Source organism: Dreissena polymorpha, chromosome 11, assembly GCF_020536995.1.
Source record: "Dreissena polymorpha isolate Duluth1 chromosome 11, UMN_Dpol_1.0, whole genome shotgun sequence".
NCBI classification, from domain to species: Eukaryota; Metazoa; Mollusca; class Bivalvia; order Myida; family Dreissenidae; genus Dreissena; species Dreissena polymorpha.
The window spans coordinates 19,826,295-19,839,765 of record NC_068365.1 but is presented as its reverse complement, the minus strand read 5'-3'; the positions used below and the strand labels follow the sequence as shown (position 1 = coordinate 19,839,765).

Below are 13,471 nucleotides of genomic sequence, written 5' to 3'. Positions count from 1 at the left end.
CTGCAGAATAATCAATCTTTGTGCTTTAACATACATTTTTTATCTAAGCTTTTTTTTAATACTGTTTAGGTATATTAATTAGCACTAGGATGTTTTTCGGCGTTGTCTATCCGTTCTTCCATCCAGACCACTTTTGTGTCCAGAAGCATCTTTGGCGGGGGATATCAATTCAACGAAGTTGCTTGTTTATAATCGTTATCAATTAAAAGTGTTAATTGTTAAATAAAAGCAACAATTACTGGAACTTTTTTATCTTATCATTAGATGTATAACATACCTTAAGATCACTCACATTATTATACATGTTGCGTTTTGCCACGTAATACTTTTAAAATGACAAGGCATTTTCGTTATTTTCTTTAATATATGTATACATTTAGTTTGAGACAACATTGTAACTAAAGGTTAATTGCTCATCATCACCATGTTCTCACACTTTAATAATGTTCTCTCAAATTCTGTTTCAAATGCAAAATGTTGTTTTAGATATAAAGATTTATAATTTTGTTAAAAAAGGACAACTTACTTAAATCATATTTTTGTCCATTCCTTGCGATAACAGGGAATATTGACATCTGTCTAAAGTGTCGTCCAGGATCAGCCTGTGCATTCCGCTTAGGCAAATCCAGAACGATACTTTCCAATGCAGTTTCGTTGATAACACACCTGCCTTAAACGGAAAATACCGTTAGACGGAAGGTGGCGCCCCGGAATGGCCTGTTCTTACTGTACAGGCTGATCCGGTAAGGCACTGTAGGCATAGTGTGACGCAGAGATAATCGGTTATCGCCTTGAGCGGCCCATACATATAATTTACATAACAAACATAGAGCATTTCAAAATAGCATACATCATCTTACACTCAAAGAACAAGTACTTTGAAAATCAGAGTAGCACACCGAAGGGAAAACGTTACTCTAAATAAATGTAATATATAGACTAACATTCTTTTTGAGTGGTTTAACGCGGCACTTGATGTCTTTGGCACAATGCTCCATAATTTCGGCATATTCCTCTGTTGTATATGTAAGTGCTATACAATTGAAGCACCTATACTTCGACAGAGTCTTCCAGATCCTGTGAAAAGACAAAACAAAAATACATGAAATAATAAGAACTGTAATACTATTACATGCAAACATTTCGTGCACGCATTCCTTTTTCCAGAATCAGAAGTTTAATCGATTGAATTTAAATTTCTTACGCATTTTTTATAACTCAACAATAAAGTGATAAAGGGTCAGGTGAATCGCCCTTCAAGCCAACGTTATCGTTGCGTAAAGGAAAGTGCTTCCTATAAGCAGAACTCAAGATTAAGGGAGTTTTCCATTCTCTTTTTAATTCCGTGACAACGCATTTGTATCGTCTTGATGATTCGATTCTAATGAGCACCAACCACATAGGATTTTATGAAGAACAAATGTGTATTTGCCGCTTTAAGACCCCGTCGCTCCCGTTATATAGAGCCCTGCTATAAGTAAAATTAAACACAATCATGTTGATCCACATTATCCGTTGTAGTTTTATCTCTCTCATTCGCATTACTTAAAACAAAACTGAAGACTTTACCTCTCGCGCGTGGCTTTTGCTGTTCTCTGTTATCGAAGTGCCATCTGTTATCGAAATCTCCACATTACCAGCGTTATCATATTTTTTTCATTTTGACTGGTCCTGAAAATAAAATCAGCATTGTCGATCTCAGTGTATGTTCCAATACTGTGTATCCTGAAATTACACGACAACTCGTAATGTATTCGTAGGAAGTGTCAGATAAGTCAGGTTTGTTTAAAAAAACACAGTGAAAATACCATTACTATATACTATACTGAACGGTCGATGCAAAAAATCGGAGGTTAAATATACTGATTGTGTGTGAAACTCTGAAATGACATGTTCGTATTCGCGGCTCAACTGGTGTACCTCTTACACCAAATTAAACAACTTATAGCTTACATGTTAAACGCAGAATGAAAGACATCATTTATCTCATAAATAACGTTACAATCTGAATTTACCTTCTTACACAGGTGGTAAGCGTGTAAGTGTGTGGCTATGATATTAATTAGTGAAAACAACATATTGGACGAAAAATAATCAAATTATAACGAAAAATCAACTTCTCTGAAAAAGAAAGTTCACTATCAAATATATATCGATACCGTCGTTATAAAACATTTTGGGGTTTTCCTATTTTCCGAAGCTACGCATATTCCCGCTTCTTTCTGCCCGGTAGCCATTCAAATAAACCAACCAAAACTTGTTAAACTGAACATGTGATAAAATGCTGGAACTCCATTGGCTATTTTTTCTATCATATAAAATACCGAAGCTGCACTGGATGCAGCTCCGGCATTTCCATGCGAAGAAAAGTCAACAAAAAATGCCGGACGGAAAAGTGTGCTGGTAAATCGACTCAAACACAAAGGTTAGTTGATTAAATACTTTGCTTTTATACTTTTTCATTAAATTTCAATATGTTCTAGAAACCATGTTGTAAATCATATTCAGGCGAATAAGTGTCATTTAAAATGTCAGTCTGAAGAAGTCAAATCCATGCGCCAAGAAATAGACATAAACAATAAATATGCAATTGTTTTTAGATGTTAATTGTAGTATTATAATTGTGAAATAATTCTGCATGAAACATGGCACAAACCTATTAATTAAACTGTGTTTTTAATTCAATTGTGTAGCTCCGGCATTTTATATTTTTGTTTGAAAACATCATACTGCATTTTCATATGTAGCTTCGGCATTTTATATAATATAGGTTATTGCATTTGTTTGGGAAAATATTGTGTAAGACGAACTGTGGAGCTGCTTTGATCAACTGTTAATTATTATGTAATCCTTTCTTGTTTGATTTATTGTTGAAACTAAGCTCGTAAAACGTACGGAAAGTTGATATATATTCCGAATAACAAGTCCAATAATTTGCCCCCAACAAGATCGTACCCAAGTAGAGTGCAATCATACCCTAGTTGTTCTATTAATTTTCCTTCATTATTGGCACGTTAAAAGGTTCGCAAGTATGCAATTTGTGATTTTGCAATATGGAAAAATGAGTGCACACTTTCTTTATGTGGAATAAAGAAGGATAAATATAAAAGTAAACAATAAATCTACACACGTTTTGGTTTTTACCCTGTAGTGTGTTTGGATTCAATAAAGGAATGTGGAATATTTATTGTCTTTCAATATACATGTACAAGTACATAGCACTGCATCTATTTTAATCTGATTATAATATAAACACTTTGGGTCTGTATGTGATGTTAGAAATTTAGGCATATTGTTAAGATCCAAACTGCTTGACCTTTGATAGATCTATCTTTTTTTTTACATGTCGATACAACGCAAAAAGGTAAATTGTCTACAGTAATACGATCGGGTGCAAAAGATGAAACTCAAATTCCAATAATCCGTCAACCACATAGAAAAAATATCATGTTTTGTTTAAATGGTTTCATTCGGTGCTATAGAAGGCTTTAAGAAGTAAAGCATCCTAGGTTTTAGTAAACTATTATACGAGTGGCAAACAGGTCGGGTCTGAATGTGATTCCTAGTAATCTAGCATCGAATTCATATCCAAGATATTTGCCTATGCTATGGATAGAGTACTGAACTAAAGTAAATTGAAATGATAACCGGAACCGTACCGAATCGTTATATATCGTTATCAGAGTTGTATATAAATTGGATCCCGTTAAGACGCCTTGTAATTCAATGTCTCACCTTAGTCGGCGTCTCACTAGGCTCCAAGCTATGTACATCTCTGATAATATTGCATAATATGGTGGAAATAACGACACAATTTCAATTTACCGGAATTTGAGTGGAACCGGACCGGAACCAGTAATCATGTCAATTTAATAATGCGCAGCACTGTAGCAGTGAGCGGATTTATATCACATTACTTGCATCTTTTTATTTTTGCTGCAGGTTACCCATAAGTGGAGAAAGCGACACAGAAAGTGACTTTGAGACAAATTTGCAGACATATAAATGTCACATTTGCAATTTTAAACCAAACTTTGGGAATCTGATTTATATATTAGAACAGATTGTGGAGATTAGACCATACCTAATCAATTTGCCAAATGGTCAATTGTATGTCCGGTGTCAGTTTGATGACTGCGAGAGTTACTATCATTTGAAATGCATTTATCCGTCATTTCCGGACGAGTCGCTCAATTACGATCATCTAGACGATCATCGTGAAAACGGGATGCATTGCCCAAAGTGTGAGCCATTTTTTGTTGTGTGCAAGTCCTTGCTCTTAGCTACAATGTCCCTAAAGGAGGATACCTTGTACAACTGGCTTGCTGAAGAAGATTCTGAACATGGTATTCCGACACCAACACCAAGTAAACCTCGTGCTAATAATAAAACACACAGGCAAGAGAATCAGCTGTGAAGTATCTCAACGAGGTGCCCAGAATGCCGTCTCATTATTGTAGAGCCCGAACCTCAAAACTTTATTTAGAAACTGAGTTCTCAAGTTTGTCCGAGTTGTATCAGCATGACAAACATAGTACACTGAGCCAGTCTATTGCAGGACCCAATTTAATAAGCTATTCTATCTTGGCTTTCTGTACAGGTTTCAAAAATAAAACTGTAGACCATGAAACGTACAGTCATCACATAAGGCGTAAAACTGAAGCCGCACAAGAAAAGCAAAATGACAAAGAAAAAGCTTCCACTGAGGGCAAAGTTAAAGTAGTAACGATGGATTTGCAAAGTCTTCTTTTCTGCCCAAAGTTAGAGGCAAGTTGTTTGTTTTATAGAACAAAACTGTGTTGTCAAAACTTTACATTCTTTGATCTGACTACAAAAAAAGTAGTGTGCTACTTCTGGAATGAAACAGCTGCAGAACTTTGCGCAAGTACATTTGCATCATGTATCATTGACTACCTGGAAAACTTAGATCTAACAGGGAAAGATAAAGTGATACTGTTCAGCGATGGCTGCACTTATCAAAATCGCAACGTCACCCTGGCGTGTGCCTTACTGCAGTTTGCAGTTACACATCAGATAGAAATTGAACAGAAATTTCTAGAGTAAGGACACACGTGCCTCGAGTGTGATAGCATACATGCCACAATAGGAAGAAAGATAAAAAATAGATGTGTATATACCCCAGACGTATGTTGAGCTTATCAGAGATTCAAGAGCAGATAGTAATAATCCATACAGCGTCAAGTACGTTGATCACCAGTTCTACAGGGACTATTAAAACCTAACCTACTACAACAGCATAAGACCAGGTCATGGTGTGGGGACTCCAGTCGTCACAGATATTCGTGTGCTGAAATATTCTGTCAAGGGCGACATAATGTATAAGCTTAACTAAAGTGATGGTGATTTCGGTGATATACGTAAGTCAAGAAATGTCTCACCATCATTTGACGAACGCGCTCCACCGCTGCGCGTTAGGCCATTGTCACTTAAACGGGCAAAGTATCGACATCTGCAGCAAATCAAAGAAGTAATCCCGAAAGATTACCATGCATATTATGGTGAGTTGCCGCATGCTGAGTGACGAAGACACGTGGTGTACGGTTGCGTTTACTTTTAAACTGCATCATATCGGCACTGCCGACTGGGAATGACTGCTCTGAATTCAAACACTTTGTGAAAGTTTGTGATGGTTTGCCATCAATGTTCCATTTTTTTAAAGCTATTTGAATTGTAAACCAAACTTAAATGCATTGCTGGCAGCTGCGAGTAACGTTACCATGGTTGTGTACTAAGGTGATGAAACTTCTTTTATGTAAAACAAATCACAATTTTATACCGGTATAAATACACGCACCAGTATAACATTATAACTATACACAAACAAACAGTTTTGAAAAAGCCACGAACGAATAAAATTTATGGATAAAACTCAAGCTGTTTGCCACCAGTACATTGTTTTTAAATAATATAAATGTTGGTTGCATTTTAAATAGTAACTTGTGTTTTATCTTGTTGGTAAATGTATTTAATTTGTGAATTATTTCTTAAGGAATTCCTTTTCTTTAATGCACAACATTGAAGTAAAAACGTAAGTGTTGTGTATTAAAGAAAAGGAATACCTTAAGAACACTATTCATAAGATACATTTTTAAATACATTGTAAACATTTATCAGACAAGAGTATTATGAAAAAGTAATACAAATATCGATTTAAATAGTTCATTGTGAATTTTTTTCTTTAGGAATTGTTATTCCTTTTCTTTAATACACAATCTTAAAAAATTAAGTTTTGTGTATTAAAGAGAATGAATACCTTTAGAACAGTTTTCACAAGACAAGAAATATAAATGTTAGTTTCAATGTTAATAGTTTACTGTGTTTCATCATGTTGGTAAATCTACATGTATTTGACTGTTTTGCCCGTTTAATAATAATTACCATGTTTTGCTGTATTTCTTTTAACAATAAATATGTTCACATAAGCTCTTTTTTTTTATAAAAGTACCTGCTATAATCATACGATATTAATCCTCCTGCACTGGTTATTTTGCGAACACACAATATCTTGTCTGCTTTAAATAAAGTAAAATAAAATAAAGGTCCATTGTACTCCGGATAAACAATGTTTGTGTTAATTAGTTTTAACCTGCAGGACTAGGGTTAGTGAGGCTCAATGGGTCATTGCCCACCTGAAATGGCCCACAAGTCGCCAGGGGGTGACTAGAAGCCGATTCTTGTCACCCTAGGGTGACTTCAAGCCGACGCTAGTCACCCACGGGTGACATTATGCTGATTGTAGTCACCCGGGGGTGACATGAAGCCAATTCTTGTCACCCAGGTTTGACTTCAAGCCGATTCTAGTCACCCTCGAAATCGGCATAAAGTCATCATCGGCAACAATTGTACTTTTTCAACCAAAAAATACATGATTTGGTCGTTCATATGCTAGGGTCTTTGTGTAATAATACTACAAAAACGAAAGTAGAGCTAAATGTCTAAAACAACTAAGCCAAAAAAGCCTATATTAGATACCTGGATGCGGTGCCGTTTGATAAAAAAATACATAGGTGTTTGTTTTATAGAACAAAACTGTGTTGTCACAACTTTACATTCTTTGATCTGACTACAAAAAAGTAGTGTGCTACTTCTGGAATGAAACAGCTGCAGAACTTTGCGCAAGTACATTTGCATCATGTATCATTGACTACCTGGAAAACTTAGATCTAACAGGGATAGATAAAGTGATACTGTTCAGCGATGGCTGCACTTATCAAAATCGCAACGTCACCCTGGATTGTGCCTTACTGCAGTTTTCAGTTACACATCAGATAGAAATTGATAATATATATATATATATATATATATATATATATATATATATATATATATATTATATATAACAAGGTATTCAACTCAAAATGACCCGAAAAAAAGGTGCATCGCGAGTTCCTTACCGTGTTATTTCTTAAAATTTGACCCAGCATGTGTACAAATATAACAAGATATGTAGATTTCCAGAAAGGAGATTTATTTCGATTTATTCGATTTATTTTTAATAAGACCGATGTCATGGGAATCACTGCACAATTAATGAAGTTATGGCTGTTAAAAGCGATGCACCTGTTTTCGGGTCATGTTGAGTTGAATACCTTGTTATTTTATATAATTATTTGATAGAAAAATATGTTGTGTGTTTTTTTTAGATAAGTTGATTTTTCGTTGATTATTTTTCATTCAAAATGATGTTTTCACTAATTAATATCATAGACACACGCTTACCACTTGTGCCCCCTACACAAAGAATTAAACTACTGTAATACGTCATAAAATAAGTAAACCACGTTTATCTGAATATAATGTTTACTATCGGCTGAACACTAAAAACAAACGTTAACTACAAATTAAACTCATTAAATAGATTTATAATAATTTGCTTACCTTTTATAGTAACACCAGATTAAAAAGATGACAACAATGGTGAGAGCGACACCGATAGGAACGAAGATGGCCAGGTAATACAGTGGATTCATCTTGTCACCCTCTGAAAGTACACAAAAACTATGTAAGTATCGTTCTTGGAAACTGTCAAATCAAGATCTAGAACAAAAACAGTTTTTGTTTGTAAAAAGAGAAATTGATATCAACATTATTCTCGTTCTAATAAAACTGTGCATTTCGTTAAATGTCATCCTCGATTATCCTGTGCAGTTCACACAGGCTAATCAGGGACGACACTTTCGCGTAAACATAATTTTCGTTAAGAAGATATTTGAACTTGTCTTTCAACGAACAATGCCATACTAGTGTAAAATGTATATGCTTATCTTGGATGTTCAACGAGCAATGCCATACTAGTGTTAAGCGTACATGCTTATCTTGGATGTTCAACGAACAATGCCATACTAGTGTAAAGTGTACATGCTTATCTTGGATGTTCATGCATTAAGAACAGTATTTTCCGAACAAGTTTATTATCAATACCTGTTTATATAATTACTATGTTGTTTATGATATGAACGTTGACTACGGACAGACCTCTCTAAAACGTTGCGAGTTCTGCACAAAGAAATCCGGGATAGTACAGAAAAGTACGGTATTAGAGATTAAACGTGCCCCTTAACCACTGCAACATTACTTTTCCCTATAATAAACATTTTAATAAAACCATAGTTGTTATTATTTATTTTATTATGACACATGAATATTAATGTTTTGTTTTGTTTGTTAACAGGTTACATTCATAATGTATTAAATTATTTTAAAATGTGACTTAAATCCGATGACTTTTAACGCAATATGATTTTCACCTTTCTTCTCAGCTACGGAGACATCAGTGGTCTTAGTTGTCGGAACTTGGGTTGTTGGTTGTGGTGTAGTTGTTGTTGGTTGTGGTGTTGTTGTTGGTTGTGTTGTTGCTGTTGGTTGTGTTGTTGTTGGTTGTGGGGTAGTTGTTGTTGGTGAAGTTGTAGTGGTTGTTGATGTAGTTGTAGTAAATACGGCGGGTATAATTTCTTCGCATGTGATATTCAGCAGCATGTCATGATAGGCTGGAACACAAATATTATACTTTATTAATTAAAGCAGATAACTGAGATTAAGTCTGACATGGATGAATAAAGTAGCAATATTTCTTTAAGGTCAAAATGGCTGTACTTGGCTAATAGATACAAAGATCTAACATGACATTACTCCAGCAATCCACATGCATATACAAACAATTTTAGCGTTCGTACCGGTAACACTAGTATATAATATTCAATGGTTACCTCTTGCCTTGAACCAAATTATGGCTGGTGAGTCACGTGCACCGTTCTTGTGAATATCCCTCAAAAGCACATCCGTTGTCTGTCCAGGTGACAAGGTGATGTTATGTGGGCGGTCTAAGTTATAATATATAAAGTTATCTTTCCAATGCTCGGTTGATTCCTTGCAACGCCGAAAGAATCCCTCGGTCGTTAATATAGCGCTGGAACACATTGCCGAGGAGGCGTTGACGTCACGGTAGTGGCTCTCCAGACGCACGTCTATCCAGTCAAGAATTAGCGTTGTCGAAGTCTGTGTATGCAGATTAGTGAGCGAACATTTGCATTCTTTGCTTGCTTTAGTTGGATCAAAGGTCTCTGTTGATCCGTCGAACCAGATATCGGTGGAGTTGGTGACATTGTTCGTTATCTTGAAGGTTCCTCCACACATTGGCATCTTGTCAACAACTACAGATAGAGATGATTTGTAATTATAGTATCACGTGAGTACCCCTTTATTCATAATTATAGTTGATTTAATATTTTTGCTTACGTAAAAACAGATTTATCAAATATCGCCCAATGCAAACATACACATGATGATTTTTGTATCGCTTATATGAATACAGAATAATGTATGTAAACCAAAGGAGAGAACACTGCAAATTGAGTGCAAGGGTGGGCAGAGTACAACACTATGCATGAATATAAATATTGTCAACAACTTTTGTAAGTAAGATAAGTTAAAATTTTGTACGTAGCTGAATCGTTATTTTAGCATTATACGCCTTCATCCCGGAACAATCATAAAGCATCTGTGTTACCTTTAAAATGTAGCCGATGTAAGCGTTTTACGTTTGCTTGTTGTGCTGATCCTTACATATGTTATGCGACCGGACATAGTATTCAAAATGTGCAATTTAACAGTCCATGACTCTCCAGTTACGTTTTCGTTTATGCCACTTACCGTTATCACACACATACTCTAGCTGCACATACGATGACGGGGCCCCTGTGGTGGTGTTGATGACCTGCCAAGGCGCCTGTATGTATGAGCAGTTGGTGCGTCCGGAGCAGTTTTGATAAGCTTGGTACGTGTGCTCCAGTGTGAATGTTGCCGTTGGATCAGTGTCCTTGTAGCTGCAGCAGTCAGGTGTTTTGCCACAGTGGTTGTCTGGTGGGCACATCTACAAGTGTCATATCTTCTAAAATGGATTCTGTGGTATTGATTATACAATAATTTATACATTGTTTTATATGTGTATACTTATTATTTCTAAATTGGTCATTTTGTCATATTGATTGTATGTGTATACTGATTATATTTGTATGTTTTTTATATGTGAATATTAAGTGTTTGACCATATTTATTATAATGTGTATATAGTTTTCTGTGTAAGTTGATAAAATTTGTATATTAATTGGGGCATATTTTGAAACAACCGGTGCAATTAATATGTGAATAACACCTATAAATGTCGCACAAAAATTGCCAGAAGAAAATGGTCGTACGTATTCTTTATACATTGTTTATGCACTTTAAACGTTTTGAATTCATACTTCTTAGGTACAGGCCATCCATTCTGGTCATAGACGACTAGAGTACAACGACATCAACATTTTAAAAGATGGCAAACCATGCAATATTTTTACCATAGCATCCTTACTTCCCGCAGTCAGGTTTGTAAACAGAATGATCGAGTTACTCGAGCATTGAAGGCTGAAGAAGTCGCAGGTGGGATTTGTACCGTAGCACGCATTGCTAATGATTGCGGGTACCTGCTGGATGCTCGAACCCACTGAAATAGTAAGTATGGACAAACTTTTAGAATTCTATTTTCCAGTTCGAACCTGACGCTCCACGTCACAACTATGGCACTGAAAATGACTTCTTTTCTGAACATCCTAAAAACAATCATGAATTTCTTCTGGAAATACAAACTAGCGGTTCACTGCAATATGTATTTTACATATTATTTTTTCGAGTTCATATGTTCAGATGAATTTCGTCCCAAAACGTTGCGTTTGCGGGCGTATGTTTGGTACCTGACTAAATAGCAAAGATGTTGAGTTCCAGAAGCGACACTGACTATATTGTGTTGTAGATGTAGTACAGCGAGAAAATTGAAACATCGGCATATAACCCCTCAATCAAACTAGCTAGTAGATAATGTTTCTAACATGTGAGTTGTATCTATAGCACGTGTTCGTGACTGTAATACAGTGGACCTTTTAATCGCCTAAAAAGCAGTACTGTATTTATAATGGTATTTTCGCTAATATGATAAAGTATGATTGCGTGTTGCTGTGAGCGTGTGTGTTTCTGCACCTATATTTGTGTAATTCGATGTTGACGAGGTCCTTCCGCTCCTGATATTATGTGTGGACCCGGAGTGTATTCCAGCACTCACTCCTACCTAACTTAGTAACTAGACTCACAAAAACTGGGACCACTTTTTAAGTATAGCCAAATTTTCCAACTTTTTAGCTATTATCGAAACGTTTTGACCAGAGCTACATATAAGGATTTGTGAAATTAGTAACGGTACTGCCACTGACAGAAAGAAAAGGAGTAACGCTTAAAATCAATTAGTACATGTACTACCATATCCAAAAATACAGGTAGTACTGTACTACCCGTGTTCTTGGATATTGAAGGGTGTATAACTGACTTTACAAAAACATTTGCAGCATTTATAATAAATATATGTAGCTTCTTAAACAGTTACTGTATTAGGTTTTCCATTCTGAATTATGATGCAAATACAACTACACATTAAAACTAATGACTAATACTATTTCTTCATTTTTCTTAACAAGAAAACACAAGCCAACTAGTAAGTTAAGTAAATGAACACTTATTTCACTGTCTCATCCGTTTCCAATCGTGTTTTCTAACGTTTTAAGCCACCGATGCAATCAAATCGTTTAAAGGGGCCTTTTCACAGATATTGGCATTTTTTTAACTTATTCATTAAATGCTTTATATTGATAAATGTAAACATTGGATCGTAAAAGCTCCAGTAAAAAATCAAGAATAAAATTAAAAAAAGGAAAAGAACATTGCCCGGAGCAGGTTTCGAACCAGTGAACCCTGGAGTCCTGCCAGAGTCCTGAAGTAAAAACGCTTTAACCTACTGAGCTATTCCGCCGAGAACACATGCTAAACGTATTTTATATGTTATATAAGCAATCTTCGTAGTTTCACAAAATTTAACGACAAAAACAGAACTCTCCAAATTATTCAATCGTTTCGCGTTGCAACGCTTTGTAATTTTTAGGTTTTAAAATCGTCAAAAGATGCATATAATGGCTATATTAGAGCATGGTAAATGTTCAGTATTACTGTTTCCTCACAAATATCATAACCAAAACGAAAATTTGCGAATCTGAAACAACTTTTTTCAATTTTGTCAATTTACCAAAGCGTGAAAAGATCCCTTTAATATCGGGGCGACAATGTCTTTTTCTGGGTTTACAGATTTAATGTCAGGATGGTTAGACGACACCGTATGTAGTCATTATATGACAACAAAGTGTTGTTATGAACCGCTTTCGGTTAAGCCGGCATTCCATTGCGCGCAGACATATTGTTTTTGACGGATTTACAAGTTACAGGAAATCACGCGACAGAAAAGACAATCATATATGGACCCAGTCTACAACTTTTCGGTAATTTAAATTAACGAAAAGCGTTGTTAGGTTATGGACCAACAAATCACGCCACGCTGACGCAGACGTATCGGTACGGCCAGATTTTTTTTCGTAAATGCGTAAAATGGATATTAATGCCGTAATTGTACGTCCAGTTTATAAAAATAAATGCGTAAATCTTCATGAAAAAGGCGTATTTACGGCTGTACGGCCCTTATCTGGAGCTCTGAGTTTTTCAATGTTTCACGTGTTATTTTGCTGTTTATGGAAGCCGGAGTGCCCGTGAGAAAGCCAATGTGTCTTATTGGTGACCAACGGGAGCTGAAATTGTCCCCGGGTCGCCTCGGTGAATACCTCGTCTTCCATCACTGCGCTAAACAGACCGATCAGGAGCGCATAAGAGGGCCGGGTATTCCTTAGATATCGACTACCTTCAGTCAAATATTAAATTGCTCATTAGCTTGTTCGTGAACACATGTATCAATTAAATCCTTGATTAATTCATTTATTCATCAATGCGTGGTTTTCTTTCCATACGCATTCAAGGTTAAACAAACTGAATATAAACAACAAAGCATGTTTATAATTTTTTTATATGAAAAACACATATTGGT

At 35.7% G+C, this 13,471-nt stretch overlaps 1 protein-coding gene across 1 annotated transcript; it reads right to left on the bottom strand.

Moving 5' to 3' along the window:
• Window positions 1-356: 356 nt before the first annotated feature.
• On the bottom strand, window positions 357-10,974 carry LOC127850655 (integumentary mucin C.1-like). Its single transcript, XM_052383826.1, has 7 exons — window positions 10,857-10,974; window positions 10,171-10,390; window positions 9,228-9,671; window positions 8,769-9,008; window positions 7,900-8,002; window positions 1,570-1,671; window positions 357-1,077 (listed from the first exon to the last, which is right to left on the bottom strand). Exons 1-6 carry the CDS (start codon window positions 10,857-10,859, stop codon window positions 1,617-1,619), a joined length of 1,065 nt encoding a protein of 354 aa, XP_052239786.1. The 5' UTR covers window positions 10,860-10,974; the 3' UTR covers window positions 357-1,077; window positions 1,570-1,616.
• Window positions 10,975-13,471: the final 2,497 nt, after the last annotated feature.